Below are 20,940 nucleotides of genomic sequence, written 5' to 3'. Positions count from 1 at the left end.
CCAGCGAAAGGCATCCTCTATAAGTCAAGTCTTATAAAATATATAGATTTATGATAATTAAGACTGAGCTAACAGATGAGAATCCTAGTCATTGGTCAAGCAGCATTTGAACCTAACACAAGTTTCTGTATATTAATTCGGGCCCTAACTCGGGTGGGCGGCTGGCGTAAAGCGCACACATGGCGGTGGGGCTCGGCAGCTTTTGGTGGAAAGGTTTATCGTAAGGTATATATATTTCTCAAAATATGTAAGATGAAAAAACAATTTAGCTAGTTATGGCATAAAGGTATCTATCACGTTGGTTACATTAGAACAATCTCTTCTAATCTAACTAAACATGGCCCTTTACTATGAGTGCTGACCCCATGCTGTAACCTGAGATCCCAAGGCCTTGTGCATGGTAGGCAAGTGTTCTACCACTAAGCTATACCCTCAACTGCAAATATGATTCTTGCTCAATGAAATATTCCTTATCTAGAAACAATGTCCAGTACTTTATTTAGATAACTACATTGAAATTAATATTAACTTCAGTTTTATCTGACCCTTTTGAGGAAACATGATCTAGAATATGAATTCCATCAACTAAAAAAAAATCTTATTTTGAATTAATTAAATAATGTATTGAATTTTAGGAACTCCTAGCAGTCGCATTAAAGTTACCTACAACAAAAAAGGCACGTAAGCAGGAGTATTTAAAGATAAAGGGCAGAATTTAAAAAACTCAATCATATAGTTGTTTTATTGCCAAAGATACCAGGAAAATCATTTGTAACTTAAAAAAATCAGTTATTTTAACTGCAGGAAATATTTTCTGAAAGACAAACTTTAGTTTTTTAATAGACAAAACATCATTTACATATCTGAGTAATATCAGAAAAAACAGAATATAAAGAAAAGCCTCAAGAAGCATAAGCAATTTATTTCTTAAAGGAAACATAGTAACAGCGACTATTTCAAAGCTCATTCATTAGTGGAGTGTATTGTTTTCTGGACTTTTACCTTTATCTAACTAATATAGGATTTTAACCAATAAGAAAACAAAACAAAAATCTAACTAATCTTTAACTGCATTCCTACAACACCAACAAAACAGTGGCATACGTGAAAAGGAGCCAAATGTGGTTTTTAACTTCTTTTTTTCATAAAACCATAAAAAGCATAAAAGCTGGATTAACTGCCTTCTGAACCCACATTTCACCAGCCGGGTTCTCATCCCCAGCTGGCAAAACTGGCAATCCTTTATTTTTGTTTAAATACCTGGTTTTCAGCCAGAAGGGTAGGAGTACATAAAAAGAGGGTTTCATTTAGAAGAGAATAGCAACTGAAAACCAAAACTGCACTGTAAGAAAAATCTATCCAATAAAATAAAATACATTTTATTTAGCTTTACAAAATAAACACTAATGCTCAAAATAGGTGGTTTTGTATCTGACACGTGGACCTTCGCTGACATGATGTAATTGGAATTGTCTGCTGTATCTCTCTGTGGTCAACAATACTGATTTAATGCATTGTGTTACTGACATGCAGACTTCAGCATTGCTGAGAACGCCACCCTAACAACTCACTCACACTCTTGAGGCTTTGCTATCAACTACAAAAATATTTTAAGTAAGTTGTGGAGGTGAAATATCCAAGAAATAAAAATACAAATGACTGCTACATTCCACACAGACACATAATGTAAAACATATTCCATTCTTCATACTATGTATTTTCTCTCTTAAATGGAATGCTTTTAAAGCATAATTCTGTGAAATACTCTCAAATTTCTAAACAGTATTCCAAATATAAGTTGTTTGTATTATTTTTGGAAAAACAAAGGTTTATTTCTTTATTCAAAAGTACTTCTTTTTGAAATTCTAGTAGTATGGAAAACTTGCACTTTTTAAGCTGTTAAAAATCTCTCTGGTCACTTCAAATGACGACTTTTCTGTAGCAAACCAGATCAACATTTCATGGTCACTGTGAAGCTGATAAGGGTTTTATGAAAGACAGTGCTCTAAAGGTACAGCCATAGGGAAGTATACTTCAGACCCATTCAACTTAAAGCTATCATCTATCAGGCTATAACTGCATATCAGAACATATTCTGATACGAAGTCAGTAAAAGACTGACCTTATGAAATGACCTAAGTGTTCCTTACCTGAAAAAATAACACACTTTTACCCCATACTTCAAATGCTGCAAGAGTGCAGTCATATAGTACTGCCTCCATCCTAATGCCTTTTGTAATCTTAGATGTAGCTTGCCCACTCAACATCATTTCCACAAAGAGACAAAAGAAAATGTACTAAAAGAAAAGTATGTCATTAAGTGAGGAAAGACCACGTCAAATCAAAAGCCAAACAGCACAAACTCCAAGAAACAGGCTGTTTCAGCTTCCTTCCAGAACCTAGAAATTGATTTACACTCAGACATAATAATAAAATCCAATATTCAAGCAGGTCAAAGCAGATTATCAGTTAACATCAAACATCTAGTGACATCTGATGAAAATACTTGTACTTATTAAAAACAACACTGGGGTAGGTAAATGAAAAACAATTCACAAATAAGCTAATAAGTGACAATTTTAAAAGATGATATTTAAAAACTGTGTATTTCAAAATGGTACTATCAAGTAAATTCTTATAATATTAACATAACAGACATTTTTCAAAAATATTTTAATTCCAGTATCATTTTACCAAACAGGATTTACTGAAAGAGTAAAGAGACACCTTTCTCAGTTTGCTAGTCAGGCCAAACAATGCACTCAAGGCTAGCAATTATAAGGAGGTGATGTGTGCCCTGGAGTGACTTGCAGCTCAATCAATAATCCTGACAGAACAGATGGGAGAAAAATCAAACATCTAAACAAACTGTCTACACACCTATGTTGTGAAAGTAAACTGTGAACTTGGATGAACCAATTTACCACTTTTTCAAATTTTTTCTCTGGTAACCCCACATTTCAGGTAACTGATACATATGTTATATAGAGGTAACTGATATATATGTTATGTAGAAACACATATCTATATATTCATCACTTACATATAAAGGTTATTTATATATCTTTACATCATTTTATATTTTATAAAATTGGTACTTGATAGAAATAACAAAAGTTTTCTTATTCAGATTTTAAGATTGCAGTATCACAAGAATAATATCATGAGAATTATGAGTCAATATTTTTTCATATTATTTCATATAACATTATTTTATAATTAAAGTCCAACTGCTCTAAATCTTAAGATAGAGCATCTATAAATGTCATACACTATTTGCTTTGAGTTTTATGTTACTTCCTAGCATTGCACAAATGCCTGAAGGTAATTAACAACAATTTTAAAAGCAAACCAAAGACAAAATGCGAAAATACCAAATCCCTTAAGACAAAAGCCAAATGTATAAATATCAGTAACTAAATCATACATGTATATAACTTCCTAAACATGAATGAATTCTAAAAAATTGGGTCATGGTAACTCAACTAAAAATAGACATCATTAGTGTTCCTTAAGTAACTTAAGGTTACTGTTTTGTATATCCTTGGGATTCATAGAGTTAACAATTAAACTTTGGGCTTCAACTAAAATCCCACCAAACATTCTGATTCATTACATTAAAAAGCAGCTTATGTGAGATGTAGCTAGCATAAAGACTCATAACTTCTAAATTAGTAAAGCTCTAGCTGTAAAAGTTGAGGGGCATTTATTCTATTTTACTTCACATTTGAACAATATCCTATTATGGGACAAATTGGGATAACTGTTAATGTTACACATAATAGGACCATAGTAAAGAAACAGATTAAATCAAGTAACAAGCCAACTCATCTGATAGGGGTTTTTAAATATGAATTCTAACCATAAAGCAGACAACAACCAGAACTAATTACTGTGGCCCTGATGGGATTTAAATTTACTTAACTTCCTAGTAATACTAGTGATGACATTTTTCCAGACTGCCAGAAAGAGGAAGGTTTTCAAAGTCCCTCACAGGGACAGGTGTTGGAAAAATTATTCATAATTAAGTAAAATTTAAGTGTTCAACACAATGTTAGCAAAATAACTCTTTTTCACAAAGCTTAGAAGTCTAAAACCAATTTCATAATTTACAGGAACATAGCAGAACCTTGTTCAAGGGCTACTGTGAACATAACTATGTGCATTACTATGTTTGCCTACAGATAAAGATGCAAGCTCATGTAACTGACTACATTCATGTCTCATGAAGAGTCCCTGGAAACCACAGTGGATAAGTCTACTGGATGTTATCCTCACATTTAATCCTTATTGATCAAAATTTTATTCAAATTATTTCTATCTGCTCCCTTCACCTATATTACCTCACACTCATCTTTCCAATGCTTCTGCTAATGTATATTTCTGATTTTTAATTTGTATGTAGTTAATTTTCATTTGTACTATGATTTATCATAATGAAACAGATTTCTTGATCAAAAGTTTTCACTATTCAGAAGTATTTCATATATTCTCAATACTTTATATCAGATATTAGACATAGATTTCAAAAGAAAAATATTCAGAATTCTAGTAAGAAAATGCTTTAGAGATGGGCTCTGAGAACTACGAAGATTGCATTTTTAGTCAGTGGAGAGGGAGGACCTTTTGCACTTAAGAGAAAATAAAATTTCCTATTTCCAGTTTTTTTTTACAGCAATCCTAGCTAGACATTTTTCAAAAATCAAGTCATTTTATAATCTCTGTGTTTTTTCTAAGTTGGTTATCAAATAGTTTTATTTTTACACTATTACAGAAGTGCATTTCTCTGGGTTCCCCAAACCACCTTCCTCAACCTTGCCCATCTGTCACCATCTGCTTCTTTTTAGCATGTACTTTTTGTGTGATCACATAAGCATGTGAAAAATAACTAACATTCAGATGATTATCTGCTGGTACATTTGAGGACTGGGCACAATAAAAGTGAACTGCCAAATTGCACTTAACACTTTTAATTTTGTTGGGTCTTGCATGTAAGCTACATTTGATTTTCAAACTGTTTTACAGTTGGAAAGTTGAGCAGGTACTGCTAACTCAAGAGCAAAGCTGAGACTCCAAATAATTAGCACTGCATAAAATCATCTGGATTTAATAGGATCCAAACTAAATAATGAAATTTAAAAGAGTTTATATGTGATTTCTAAATTCTTTTATAATTTATAGGTGTTTAAACACAGCACAGACTACAAAAACAGAATCCTCTCAAGACATCTTATGGTCCATAATTTTTTGATGGATTGGTTTTATTTTCTTGGACTACAAGAAAAATGAAATCATTTAAAGCTGTACTTATCAGTGCATTTTCAGAGATAATGCACATGAAATGCCTAGTTAACAGGTCTGTCAGAATTTAGTCTATGTAACCTTCTAAAAATATTATTTTTCCTACAAGTAAACTTCAACTAAAGATATCATACTTCAAGCTTCACTATTCATCAAAAGAAGAGACAAAATATTTATTTAGGTGTTATTTTTCAATTAATAGCATTTTACCTAGAAGACTTACTTTTTCTCGTGATATTTACCAAAAAAATAAAAAATAAAAAAAATAAGTGGAGTACATGTAAATGTAAACATTTACACATATGCTGTAAGTCTGACATATAGGACACTTAATAAACTGGCTTTAGATGACATCTCATAAAGCTTTTTGAGTAATCCTTAATATATACACCATTCACCTTTAAACATCACACCACTGCAATCAGATAGAAGTAACTGAATAATAAAAGAGCACCCTGGCAGAAATGAAGGTTGCTGCATGATCTCCAAAGTCTGTATAGACAGTGGTCAAAGAGCAGAAATAAGAAAGAACTGATATGATTCTTGCAAAATTGTGGTAGTCAAGAATGCACTCTAGACAAGATCAACATTGATAATGGTGCAGAATAGAAACGAAAGGTTCAAACAATGGTAGCCACCATCTGAAAGTAAAGAGAAAGGCTAGTTTCAGCATGAGATAATCTCTCTAGCTGACCCTGTAAATCCCACAGTATTACCCCTGGCTTGAAATTCACAGGAACTCCCTTACCAAAAGGATTCAAAGTGAGTTCCTTTACATTCCAACCACGAGCCACTTGTCCACCCTCCTCCCTTCCTATTCTATGTTAGGGTCCCCGTGTCCCACCCCTCCCTAGGATTTTGTCCTCCACTGTAGTATGTAACTCTAGACACTATTTTTCTACGTGGCAGCCTATATTATCTATGCTCTATCACCTTACTAAACTACAAAATAGTTAAGAAGATCATTTCCTAGTGTTTCTGCAAACCTAGCACCTGCCATAATGTCTGACATCAAGTAAGTATTCAGTATTTCTTTACTCCACAAATGGACATTGTTCAATAAAATGGCACAAACTGATAACTAAAATAAGAAAGCACTTTTTTCCCCAGGTAGGGTAAATACATTCCTAGATATTCTGATTTTAAAAAAATGTAGTAAAAGATATATAGACATTTAGAACATATAATTTAAATTACTTGAAAACTTAGTTGTTTCAAAGTTTGTCATCTGCAAAAAAAGAACTGTAATGATCATTTTATTTCTATAAATGTGTGGAGATTTCAATTAATAAAACAATTTGTATCTACATAGGTGGGTAAACAAATTGCCTTTTAAAGGCTTTAAAGTTTACTAATACTTTAAAAAGACAAGCAGGGCCACCAGGAGATGGCTCAGGAGGTAAGAGTGCTTGCTGAACACTTGACAACCTGAACCTGAGCTTGATTCCCAGGGTTCATAGGGTGTAAAGAGAAAATGAGTACCTTAAGGGTGTCCACTGACTGCCACATGTATATGGCAGCCCATGCACACACATGCGTATATGCACAAACACATAAAATAACTTAATGCAATAAAATGTCAAATATGTAGAAATGACTGCCTTAAACAAACAAACAAACAAACAAACAGTTTTGCCAGGCACTGGTGGCACACGCCTTTAATCACAGCACTAGGGAGGCAGAGGCAGAGGCAGGCAGATCTCTGTGAGTTCGAGGCCAGCCTGGTCTACAGAGCAAGTTCCAAGACAGGCTCTAAAACAATACAGAGAAACCCTGTATCGAAAAACCACAAATAAATAAGTAAATAAATAAAAAGGAAGCATAGTTTATTGAGTATTGGTAACTCTTAGAAACAAGGCTCTTTACATTCAGTTCTAGGTTTTGTCTTTCCATTGATAATGTCTCCAGGGAAAACAGGTTTTTTGTTTCTTAGTCCATCATCTGCTTCTCAAACGAGATGTGTTTATCTTCTCCAGAATAATTTCTCCTAATTGTGACATAACTAATTTTGGTATTCTAAATCTGGGATGTCATCATTCATCACAAATGTATAGCAAGGGCAACCGAATGTCAGAAAAACAAAGAATTTGTTTCCATGATCTCACAAAAACAAAACTAGTCCAGAAAATATGATCTTATGTTTGAATAGATAAAAACATCATTTGTAAATGTTATTTAATTCTTTCACAAGAACAGAATTTTAAACTCTAGACTCTGTAACAGAAAATTACATGTTTGGCAAGACAATAATACTTGGAAATGTACTACATTTTAAATATTAGCACTTATTTATAATTACTAAGCCTTTTGAAATGTTAATTTAACTCTTAGTTTAAAAAACTAATACTGTAAGGCAACATGCTAATACATACATAATTTATTCTACTCTCTAATTTCCTCTGATTACCGATTCCTGTTGGGCCATCGTTCATATAATTAAAGATGAAAAGGTAGGCTTTATGGTCTAGCAATCCTAATTAGAATCCTGATACTCCTGGGACATAGGGAGAAGTACTATTATCAAAATATATTTTTTAATAGATGACCCTCTTGTCTTTTAAAGAGCCCTGCACTGTTGTTTATCCCACATCACCCCCTAGCTGTGTGTGTCAAGATGACTAAAATTAAAAGTGAGTTTCATGATGTTTCACCTTAGCCCAAATGCCACAGGAACAGACATAGAGTAGTGATTAATAACAGAGAGCCTACTCATAGTCATCAAAGGAAATCTCCTCCATCTGTAACATCAGCCACACTGGCTTTACTGAACTCTGAGGGGTGTCCCATTGGTCCAGCTTCTGCCCCTTTTGACTGCCCCGTGGGCAAAACTCTTCCTCTGTGTTGGTTTCCAGCTTCTTAGCACTCACATCTCTGAGGAAACATCCCTTTTGGTAGCCATGTATTTGTGAAAGACTTTGTTCCCATCTCACATGCTCCTCTGAAATGGGAGGTATGATCTATGCATCTGCTGTGTGAATCTGTGTAGGTTTATGACTACTTAAAGGAATAAAATGACAAAAGTGATGTGGACCTTATGACAAGGAGGCCAGGAATGAGATGACACATGAATGATCTCAGCAGCATTTTTCATAAAAGCCAAAATGCATATAATATAGGTGAAACTTAAGACAATTTGCTAAGGGAAAGAGCCAGATATACAAGGCTCCATGCCATATCATTTTATTTACATGAAATGATCAGGAAAAGCTACAAGGAGAGCCTAGAAGGAAAGGATGAGAAACCAACGAAGGTGAGCTCATAGTTGGAATTATTAAAACATTTTGGAATTAGAAGTGATAGTTGCACAACTTTAAAAGTAAACTATTGACATTGGCATATGAACTGTAGCCAAATCATAAAAAATAAAAAGTACTTTTTAAAAATTGAATTTTTAACACTTCACTATAATAAAAACAGAAGAGAAAGAGGAAAGGATTGGGAGAGTGTAAGATTGCTTCTCATCTGTTCCTAGGTCATTTGCTGCTAGCTCTTCAGGCCAAAGAACCCTGGCCATTTGGAAGAAGCCTGAGCCACAGAGAGGCTATAAGTGCTCCTGTCAACAACCTTAATGACATGTCACTAGACACCTAGCAGCAGTTGTCACACAGAAGAGTGAAGCTGCTTCTAGATCATTTTATTCTCTAAATAGTTACCTTCTGGTAAGTCTTTCGAGAAGGACACAGGTGTGAGCAGAGCAGAAAGAAGCCACCTGTGCAGCCCCATCTGCATTTGTGATGTAACAGAGTCCAAGCTCACATGAAATTCTGCTTCATCACTCAACATTTCAGTAGGTTGTTACATAACCTATCTGGTACACCTAAGATAGTTGCTACACCAAATTACACCTTTCCCTTATTCTTCCTCTCATTTTTCATCTCTATGGAACTTTATGTATTATGTTATATATAGTTTTAGTATATAGATATATAGTTTATGTCCAACATAAGTTCCTTAAGAGTACAGAGTCCTTTTCTATCTTGCTCCTATACCGGCACATCAAACAAAAAGGTCTTCAACACAGAGCAAACACACAACAGATACTTGAATAAACTAGTGAATACCTCATGGGTTTCAAGCCACCTATTCATCCTTTCTTGTGAGCTCCAAAATGTAAGTAAGTAATTTTTTCAGTTTCCAAAACAAAACAATTTCCAGTAGTTAAGCATAAACACAAACAATCACCATAATCGCTGCTTCTACATAAAGTCCAAGGTTGCTTAAAAAAACTATTAAATGTTTAGTGAAGTTATTCAATTATTTCACGTTAATAACCAATTAATAAAATGTATAGCCAAGAAGAAGCATGATTAAATCAACTTTTATTAAAAACATATATGCTTGCAAACCATATAAATTTCATTTCTAAGTCTATGGCTTTAAAATACCCTATTAAATGAGTTAAAAGCAAAATAAATTATTCTGATTGAAATTTTGCTTTTCTTTTTTCTTTTGTTAAAAAAAAAGGTAGAGCGTACGGCAACTTGGAAAAATATTAAATTCCCCTGAGAAACATTACTGTTATTTTTCCTGTAAATGGGACTAAGGCCTACCTCTGGGGCCAGATACTCTGGTGTGCCACAGAATGTCTTCATGGTGGCTGCATCTGTGATTCCCTCTTTGCAAAGTCCAAAATCTGTAATTTTTATATGGCCATCTTTATCCAGCATCAAATTCTCCAACTGTGTGTGAAAATAGCATAATTTATTCTATAAGCTTCAACAAGAGAATAGTTTTAGAAAATGGTTAGTAGAGTACCAGAAAGGGACACAGTTATATTTAATAGATCTGTCAGTCCTTGCAAGTCCTATAACTTCACATGTAAAATGAAGGATCTTTTATCAAACATGTGTTGTGCTAAAATTACTGACTTCAACATCAGTGGAAAAAGTAGCTTAGCCTTAATAACCATTACTGAGGGTTCTATGGATAAAAGCCTAGCCAGAATCAATCTTTGTAAGCAACATCCAATTCCTTTTTACTTTAAAGTATTATTTACACAATCCCAAAGCTGCACATCTTCCTACAGACAGTTTTAATACTTCACCTGACAGAAACATTCTTTTGAAAGTTTAATTTTTGTAAGAGGTGATAATTCCTTTTGTAGTTCTTGCTAATAAAAAAAACAACTCTTTTAAACATAAAAAGAAAAAGACAATCAAAGTGAAACATATTCTTTATAAAGCTGAAGTCTCTTAACCTAACTTTAACTGATACACTAAAGTGAATTGTAAAGATTTAACCTTTGGCAAAAATCATACATCTCAAAAAATTATAAGACACCAAAAGAACAAGAAATTTTGAAAAGTCACTACAATAAAGAATACCAGTGTACCCTCTCACTCAAACCTAAGCTATGATATCATTACATGGAGATCCGTGTGGACTGAGATATGATCATACAGTCTCATACAGATGAAATACAAAGTGTGAAAAGCACCTTAACAAGGTGCAGGATGCTTAACTTTTATTTAAGGAGTAGATAATTTACTATGATAACATTTCAAAGTATTTTTCAGAACTCTGAAGTTAATATGAAATGTAGAGAATACTACATATTAACACAGGTAGGTTATATACTAATACAAACATGTAGATACCATTTCTGCATTATGTTCATGTTTTATATAGCCAAAAATGTGAGCAAGTTATGTTCAAAGCAGAAATGTCTTTTCATTGTAGCACCACCACAGACTACCTGGTTGAACTGAATGTTCATGTTCAATACATTCAAAACATAATATACTTCTGAAGAGTAACTGTTTCTTCAGCTTATTTACAGAAAGCTAAAGAGAGCCCTAACTATACCATTAAAACTATTTTCCAAAAATTAAGCTATTTCATTTGGCTACATCCTTTTTTGGTGTGTTTCCACCAAACTACAACCTGGAAATAAAGCCTGTTTTGCATAAACAGCACTAAGCACTAAGTACTAAGTATTAACTCCAACCAAGAAATATCAAGTGTCTCTTCTTCTTTTTTTTTCTTTGCTGTGGTTGGTTGTCTTTCTCTGGGCCGCTTCTAAACACACTCCTTATCTGCCTCCTCTAACTCACAACAGCTAAAGAAAGGTACATGCTAAAGGTCAGGTGCCTTGCTGAATAAAACCTATATTCCCTATTCTTAATTATTTTTTAAAATGTGTGTTGCTAATATTCATACTAATGCCTATTTAATTAATGTGTTAAAGAATTTAGAAATTATTCAATAAGATCATTGGCATACAGTGGTAAATAACAATACCAATTTCATCACCTATGATATATGAACATAATGCATATTTAATGACATTTATTATGCTAATACTTAATTTAATTAGAGATGTCAGTAGACAACTGTGACTAAGGCCCTCCTAATTTTTGCATTCCATATAGATGTTAGCACTCAAATGAACTGTCTTCTTCAGATCTCTTTGAACAAGTAATTCTTTCTACTACTGTTAACTGTTTTGGATGTACCTAGTAATTCAAAACTAGTCTCATTTCCTTAACTCTAGGCTTCTCTGCCTTGTTTCCCATAAATATGATTCATTAGCAGGGGTAGTGATAGAAATGTTAAACTCATGAAGTTACATATTTTTAAATATATTTAGAAAATTGATACATATGTTAGCATGCTGTGTAACTAGGGTTTTTAGGCATCTATACTCAACACATAGGATAGATCTAAAGGTGCTGAATCCTATCATGTTTCTAGTTCTAAGATAAACTAAATATAACCATTTAGTTGACTGTATTCATTATGGTATTCAGATATTTAACCATCCCTGAACTAGATGTTTTATAGCTGTATAGCTCATTTTCTTTAAGTACAGTATTCTAATACTTCATTTAAATTTCAACAACTATACAACAATGTATACTAATTTTATTATTATTCTATGAAATGATATTTTGTAAGACAGTTAGCCCTTAAGAAAGTTACTCATAACATAAATGAGAGTGATAAGAACATCTTGAAACAAACTAGAGACCTGCTTACATAACTGAATAAAAATTAAGAGAGTCCCAAATGGTTTTATATAAGTAAGACAGTAGTAATAATATATTCATTATTTCTTAGGTATATACCTCATTTCCCCCCAAAATCTCATATAACCTGTATTTCTACAATAAAATTATACTTTAAATAAACTAGTTATATGATCAGTAAGGCAATTGTCAACCAAATTTTAATAGGCAAACATTACCACATGATTTCCATTTTTCCTAAGTACTGGGGTCTGAACACATCCAATGCTAGGCAAACCCACTGGGCTACACACAGGAGCACATGCAGCCACACCCACGCACAGTATGTGTCTATAGTGTATGTCTGCAAACATGTGTGTGTGTACTGGGGAAATTACTGTAAGAGTGATAAATTCTATCATATTTCAAATTCCAAAAATACAATCTAAATACAATCACTTGGTTAATTTCCATTACTGCGCCTGTGAGAACATGTGGAGACAGGAGACTGATGTTGGGCTTTCTTCCTCAATTACTTCTCCACTTAATTTCTGAGACAAATTCTCTCACTGAACCTGAAGCATGTCTTTTAAGCTAAGCTGGAGGGCTAGAGAATCCTCAGGGTCCACTTGTCTTCACCCTCCCAGTGCTAGAGTTACAGACATATGTGTCTATGCTTGGCTTTTGTGTGGGTACTGAGTTCAGAAATCAAGTTGACTTGCTTTGCACAGTAAACACTTTACCCACTGAGCTATCACCCAGGCCAGTATTCTGAGGCAAAGTCTCACTAAATTGCCCAAGGAATGCTCCTATTTGTGATCATACTTCAGTGTTCCAAGTAGGTGGGACTACAGACATAGCTTCTAGCTTCCTTAACCCAAGCCCAGCACTGGGTGCCTGACTGCAGAGATGGAACTCAGTGTCATACTTAAACTAGGCAAGTATCCTTCCACTGAGGTGTACTCCCAGCCTTATGATTTACATTTTAAGGAAGATACTAAAGTCAAGAATTTGCTGACAATAAGCCAGGATCAGATTCCTTAGCATAGTCAACCTTATTCATGACTAGATCATCAGAATTATCATTTGTTTACATGAGCTCCTCCAGGGAGCAGTAAACTACAGAGTGTAGATCAAATCTAAACCACTGACTGCTTTTGTAAGTAAAGATTTGTGGGAAAATAGCCAAACATTGATTTACATAATGGCTAGGGCTGCTTTTACTGTTCGGTGGCAGAGCTGAATAGTTCCAATAGAGACTTGACAGGAAGAAAAGACTACAATATTTACTACCTTGCCTTACAGAATGTTTACCTATTCTGACATTTCAAGGACCTCATCATAAAAGAGCTCAGCCATGTCCAGGTTTTTATTACCAACACAACAATACTTGGTTTTGACATATAAAAAACTAAGCAAACTACTGAACTTTATAGAAAAATGTGAGAAATATAATCCTATCAAAAAGTTAACACAATGAAAATGAATGTTTTCCTTCCAATAACCTTGTTACCGAGGCTTATTTATAAATATTTTATGATGTTTAAACATAATAATGAATTTGCAAATTATCTGACTTTGACTGTCCATTTATCATTTCTGTAATTATAGCATTTACAGGAAAACAAAATAACTCTTGGTAGATCAGTTTTTCAGTCAATAGGATTTTTATATACCAAAACACAAAACATAAAAGAACCACTTACATAACAGTGAATGAAATTTCGTATCAACTACAGCAAACAACATTCCTAAGAAGAGTGCTTTTCTCAAAATTGTGTAACTTTGTAATTACTTTGTTTGTCCCTACAGTCCCTGCAAAAAAACAAATTTTGATTACTTTTTTTTTACCTTGAGATCACGGTACACAATCTTTCCAGAATGTAGATAGTCCAAAGCAGAGACAATTTCTGCACCATAGAAACGTGTGCGGTCCTCAGAGAACACCCGTTCTCTCGACAAATGGAAAAACAGCTGCAGGGTAAACAGCAGGGACAGGATTGTAATAATTACTGATTTAGTGGGGGAAATTAACACAAACATAAAACACCTCTCATCACCATATTGTGATGATAGATAGTGTACTCTCAGTGGACACTGAGCACTCTAAGACAGCAGCTGGCTTATCTTTTGCAGGTTTCCAAGGGGAAACTGCGAGCTGTTAAATCAGCGTTTTAATCAATATACCAATCTTGTTTAAGGCATTCTGCTTGCTACCCATTTAACCTTCAGGTACCAGAGGAAAAAGTATGCATCATTAGATTGCATTTCCTTCTAACTATACTGCTGTTCCACTCTTACAAGGAATAAATATTGACATTGTCAAAATAAATGAACACAAGCAAGGCTATGGTGTTTTTATTAATTATTTAAGTTATATTTCATTTCAAGGAAAAATATGGATTTTCTTATAAACTCACTTATGTGAGCTAGTCATAGTCTACAAATGTTATCTGCAATATTTCTAGAATTATTTGCAAAGTTTAAGATAACATTTTCTATAGTAAGAAATTTGATGACTTAAAGTTGTAATCTATCTTAACAATGCTCAAACTGAACTAAGAGGCTATCATCACTCCAGATGTGGAGTGATTTGTGATGTACAATCCATTTATTTTCAATTTTAACTGTGCTCTCCTATGATCACACAACTATAAGCCCAATTATTTCCTAATTAATCAAAGGTATGCCAATAGTCAACAAATATTTACTGGGCACTTACTGTAACCATAAATTCAGTTCTAGTTTTATGAAACTGCAAGTCCCATCACTCAGTGATTAATATCTTATCTCATTTTTCAACAGGGGACACAGTTAGGGGAATACTATTTACCTAACACTTGCAAGGTCCTGTGCTCCATTCTCAGTACCACAAAAAACTAAACAAACAACACTAAGTACAGCATAAATAAAAACATCTAATTTCTTACAAAAACAGACATCAAGTAGTAGATCTGAGGAACCATAAATTGATTATGTCTTTACTGAACTATTATACTTTATTATTAAGAAATCTGCCTAGATTGCTAAAGTATAAACATTAAGCATTAAGTACTACAGGTTTGATTTGTTAGTATAATATATATTTTAATATAATTATGAGATTACAATATGAATTATAAGAAATGCACATGCTCATAAAATCAAATTATATAGGGCTGATAGTAACTACATCAGTATCTAGCTTATAAATAATAAGAATTTCTGTAGAAAATAAAGACATAATAAATGGAAGAAACAAAAAAGAAATCTGCCAATAATGAAAGACTATTTACAGACCTGAATAAACTACCAAGATGTCATAGAGGGTACTCAATACATGTCTATGACTAAAAAAAAAAAAGAAAACTCAATAAAAAAAATGTGCCTTCTAAGGTCAGAAAATAACTGTTTCCATATAGATCACAAGTTCATAATAAATTGCTAAGAATTGTAGCTTACCAAGGCTTCTTCAACATATACTAGTAATTTTGAGACAGGGGTTCTCTGTGTAGCCTTAGCTGTCCTGGAACTTGCTCTGTAGACCAGACTGGCCTGGAACTCACAGAGACAGACCTGCCTCAGGCTCCCAAGTGCTGGGATTAAAGGAGCCACGCCCCCTCCAACCTGGCTACACAGCACACAGGCTTCTTATATGTGCATTCTTTCTTCCCTTATTCTACTCCTATCTCTATTCAAAGTACTTCTTTAGGAAACTTTGTATGTGACTCACTGACCCAAGGAAGAGAAGAGAGAAAGTGTGTTGATATTGCTACAAATGACTAAAAGAACATTAGATATATTAGTAGCAAACATTTTGGGAGATAGATCTGAACTATGAGGTTCCCTACTTTAGTCTCATGCTTTGTCAAATCTGGGACACCACAAATTGAGATGGTATTAAATGTATCAAAAAATTATGAAAAGGTAGTATCTGCCATATTAGGTCTACCGTTAATGCCACTAGCATTAACGTTATTGCTGCAGTAGTCATCTAAGTGTCTAAATTTCTTTTAAAAAAATACCAACTCTACCACTGGCTGGCCACTGACAAAGGAGATATAGAGACTCTCTAAATTAATATAATGTATTCAGGATTCTAGGTCTTTATTTGGATGGTATAGCTACAATTTGTCTGCCAGCCAACTTCCATATAAGTATCAGTTAGCTCAAGTTTTATAATTAAGAGGAAGAACTCACTGCCATATGATGTCTACTTTAACTACTTTACAGAACCCACTCTGTAAGGACAAGCAGTGATCTGTGATTGCCAGATCCAATGATCTATGCACAGTTGGCTCCCCTTCTTGTTTTGGAGGTTAGGACACTGCCTGTGTTCTCATTCACAACGTGTGTTTCTTGGCTTTGGTGTAACACAGCTTTCCAGATTTATGATCTACCTTTCTGGATTGCCATTCTTACAGCCCATCCTGAAATGTGTTAAAACAACATTTCAATCTAATATTTATTTAATGACCATCAATTATTTTAAGGTAACTCTGTGAAACAGTAGGACAAGGAAAAGAAGGGTACATTAACCCTTAAGACATACTGTCTTATATACAGCTCAACCTGTGGTAAAGCCTCAGAATACATACTCTAAGGTCTCAGAATACATACCCATCTCCAAACTCATTAACTACATGTTGCTTTCTATATAACAATCAAATTTCAACAAAGTACAAAAAAAGACATAATCTCCACTATCAGAGAATTCTACCTCAATGAGAGAGATGCATGCATATTTACAAAAACAAAAACAGCAGGCTATAACACATTTTTGTGATGTGGATAGTAACAACAATTTGGAGACAGAGTGATTAATTTATATAGGATGATCTGGAGATATGTCACAGACAAAAGTTCACTTAAGTTCTGAAAGATGAAATTTTTCCCCAAAGGAAAACATAAGGGATATAAAAGATTAATTACTACTTAAAATGTATCCACCTGTGTACTTGTATATAAGAAGAATACTCATTTATAGAAAGCAGCACATTTTTGATGGTATATATTCACTGTATAGAACAGTTGTTTTCATTGTGATTTATCATACTTATACGCTTTGGTCATTTCTATTCCCTATCATCATCACTCTTCCTTCCATTCCTGGATCTCCTTGTTATTTTCCCTTTACAAATCCACAAGTTCCCAATAAAATAAAAAATATTATCAAAGAACATGTGTTTATGTGGCAAGAATACACATTTGGAAAAATGAATATGGGGAGGGAGACGGAGAGCAAGAGCGAGAGAGGGGAGAGTGGTGGGAAGGGGGAGGGAGAGAGATTGCCAGCTTATTTAGGACTTTATCTACCATGGTATGAGTTGGAATTCTATTATACAGACAAGAAGTCCAACAGATTTTACACACCAATGACCATAATCTTAAAAATATTGTTATAACAACATATGAATAATAAAAGGACCTGAGGTTATACTCAGGTAAATACTTCCTGAAATTTCACAAAAGTTACTCATCACCTATTTAATGCTAACTGCTACAGAAACCTGTAGACATTAAAGGAAACAGCACTAACCCACAGGACACGATAATGTGCTGAAACATGGCAAATGATATAAAAGACTTTGGAAGAATAAGAATGTTTGGGAACGCCAGCAGTTATGTTGGATCTTGACGAGTGCTTCTGAGGGCCATCGGCTAAGGAGACCATAAGCACCCTTCAGGAGAATCAGAACTCCAGAGGAATTTGGATCAAGGGAGAGATCAATGATGTTGAGGTTTTCTTGTGGCTGGCTGAGTAGATGTTGCTGAAAACAATATAGAGGAAAAAAATTGGTGATAGGGACACAGGAGCAATGGGCTTTATTTTGACCTACTGAAATTTAAATATGCAACTGATATTATATTCCAATTTTAGAATATGGACACCAAGGAAATTGTTAAAACCAAGAAACTAAGTACAATTCAAAAACTCAGAAAAACTAGAGGCAGAATCTCAGGGTATTACTACACTGAAAGTCAGAGACAGGCAGCAAAACAGGATACTGATAGGGAATGCTAATGGAAGCACAAACCAAGAACCCAAAGAGAGGAAGAGAAAAACATCAAGAAAAGGTTGGGAAAGATGGCTCAGTTCATGAAGTGTTTGGGCTGCAATCTTCAGAATTCAAAAAAAATAGCCAGGCATGGTGACATGTGATTGTAACCCCAGCATGGTAGGGAAGCAGAAACACAAGAATCCTTGTTGACCCCAGGCTATTCAGCCTAGCTTAATTGGTAACTTTGCCAACAAGTAAATGACTACAGAACAACACTTGGGGCAGATAGACACATGAGTGCAGCTACAGAAGCACATGCACAAAGAGGCCAAAGGATAACCTGGATGTCTGTGAGCCGTACACAGGGTCTGTCCCTGGCCTACAACTTGCCAAGATAGCTAGGCTGGCTAGTGGGTTCCCAGGGATCCTCTATTTCCACATTCCCAACACTGACATTACAGATGCATGCTACCATGTCCAGCCTTTTCTCCTTGGGTTCTAGGAAATCAAACTTGGGTTCTTGTGCTTGTGAGACAACCACTTTCCCAACTGAGCTTTCTTCCCAGCCCCATTTGTTATTTCTTTACTTTTGAAACACTCAAACCTATTCCTTTTTTGGGGGGAGGCGGGGTTTTCGAGACAGGGTTTCCCTGTAGCTTTGGAGGCTGTCCTGGAACTGGCTCTTGCAGACCAGGCTGGTCTCGAACTCACAGAGATCCGCCTGCCTCTGCCTCCTGAGTGCTGGGATTAAAGGCGTGCACCACGACCGCCTGGCTCAAACCTATTCTTATAGTTATTTTGGAATATAAAATAAATCAGTTAACTGTAGTCACTTCACTCCACTTAGTCATGGAACTATTACTCTTATCTGCTTTTTTATGTAATTACCAACCCTTTACTTTTTCCCCTCTCCTATCCCTAGTCTACTATTACTATCCTAGAACTTTAACATATTTTAACTAGCATTTCTCGTCTCTAATTCCATGAGATCCACACTGCCAGCTTCCACACAAACTAGGGGTGGGAGTGGGGGAGGCCTCACTTATTTAATGTAATATGCATTCCTCCAGTTCCATTCACATTTCCCCCTCTAATATTAGATGATATTTTAATCGAAAATTTCTTATCTTTTCTTCCTATTCACTAATTCTTTTAAGTTTTCAGGGCCTGGAAAAAGTGCCTCAGCAGTTCACAGCACTTACTGCTCTTACAAACGACCAGGGTTTTGTTTCCAGCACCCAGATAATGCCTAACAATTCTCTGTAACACCTCTTCTGGCCTCTATGGACACTGCACGCATAATGCACAGGTACATGTACACACGCATGGGCGCGCGCGCGCGCGCACACACACACACACACACAGAGAGTCTCTCTCTAAAACATTCATACTAATAAAATAAATAAGTCTCTAAAGTCTTACCCTACAGTGTCTGGACTAGGATCTACAAGGTAAGATACAGTTCTTGCTACATGTTAAGAGGTGTGGAGGAATTTGAAGTGCTCACATTGCAGATGACAGATGGCAATGGGCCACTATGGCACTGCTTCAGAGGAAGGCTCCTGAGCCACCTTGGGGATTATATGTACAACACAAAGAAATTTCATATCAAACTTTGGTAATAAGAAGCAGTATGCTTACATTTATACCCCATGTCTATCTGTATCACTAACCTTTGTCAGTTATACATCCTAGACACTGAGTAACTGCTTTTAATTTTTGCATTGACTTTTCTAATGAAAATGATAGAGATTATGAGTACAATAGGAAAGCCTTATCTGGAAGTTGATTACCAACACTAGCTTTAAGAATTTTTAAGGTACCAGTTCATACAATTAGTATAAACCACCTTTCTTTTCTTTTTCTTGGGGATGTAGTTGATGCCTCCAATCTTTTTACTGTATGTTAATACCTGATCTTGTCAAAGTACTGTTTTCCCATTGTTGTCAGGATTATCCCCTCTACATGAGTATAATGGGAACTACAAAACCAAGAGAAGACAACAACTCACTAAGAAAACACCTATAGGCATGGATTTAGGAGTGGGGTGTGGTGGGGAAGAATCTGGGAGGAGTTGGGAGATGGAAAATCATAATAAAAATATATTGCAAGAAAAAAATCTATTTTTAATAAAAATAAAACCCTTAAAATTTCTTTAGAAAGGAGGCACTGATAGGTTGTTCTTGTCCCAGGTAGCACTAGTTGAGTTCAATACATTATTTCATTTTTTTAAAGGTGTGACTTTGTGGGGAGCAGGCATGGGAAGCTCAGTGCTTCCCATAGAAGAGGGATGGGGAGGGGATATAATCAAATTTACACATGTATGAAACTTTCAAAGAATACACTTTAAAAACCACAGTAAAAAGTACCTTCAAGTAGGCTAGGATCAAGCAGAACATGGACTATCAGGGACTACAGACAAGGCTGAAGACACCTGACATTAATGTAACTAATTTTAAAAAATGAAGAAAAATAAGTATGACCACAGCTTAAACAAAGAATTAACCTAAGAAGCTAAGCTCTAAAATAAAGTCACAGAAAATCCATTCATTGAAGCTGGAGCAGAAGATTCCCAAACCACAGGAAGATGTAGGCACTAAAGCACAGGAGGTATTTAAAACTGCATGATCTTCCAGAGGTCCTGAGTTCAATCCCCAGCAACCACATGGTAGCTCACAAGTACCTATAACAAGATCTGGTGCTCTCTTCTG

General features: G+C 34.9%; 1 protein-coding gene across 1 annotated transcript in view; it reads right to left on the bottom strand.

Annotated features, from left to right (window-relative positions):
- Akt3 (AKT serine/threonine kinase 3) overlaps positions 1 to 20,940 on the bottom strand; it is a 208,483-nt gene that overhangs the window by 28,550 nt on the left and 158,993 nt on the right. The window contains exons 9-10 of the mRNA XM_027418888.2: positions 14,100 to 14,222; positions 9,852 to 9,980 (exon numbers count right to left, since the gene is read on the bottom strand). Of these exons, the coding sequence (XP_027274689.1) occupies positions 9,852 to 9,980; positions 14,100 to 14,222 (252 nt within the window). The remainder of the gene's footprint in view (positions 1 to 9,851; positions 9,981 to 14,099; positions 14,223 to 20,940) is intronic.

This window comes from Cricetulus griseus, chromosome 5 (genome assembly GCF_003668045.3).
Source record: "Cricetulus griseus strain 17A/GY chromosome 5, alternate assembly CriGri-PICRH-1.0, whole genome shotgun sequence".
Classification (NCBI taxonomy): Eukaryota; Metazoa; Chordata; class Mammalia; order Rodentia; family Cricetidae; genus Cricetulus; species Cricetulus griseus.
This window is presented reverse-complemented; position numbering and strand designations above follow the sequence as displayed.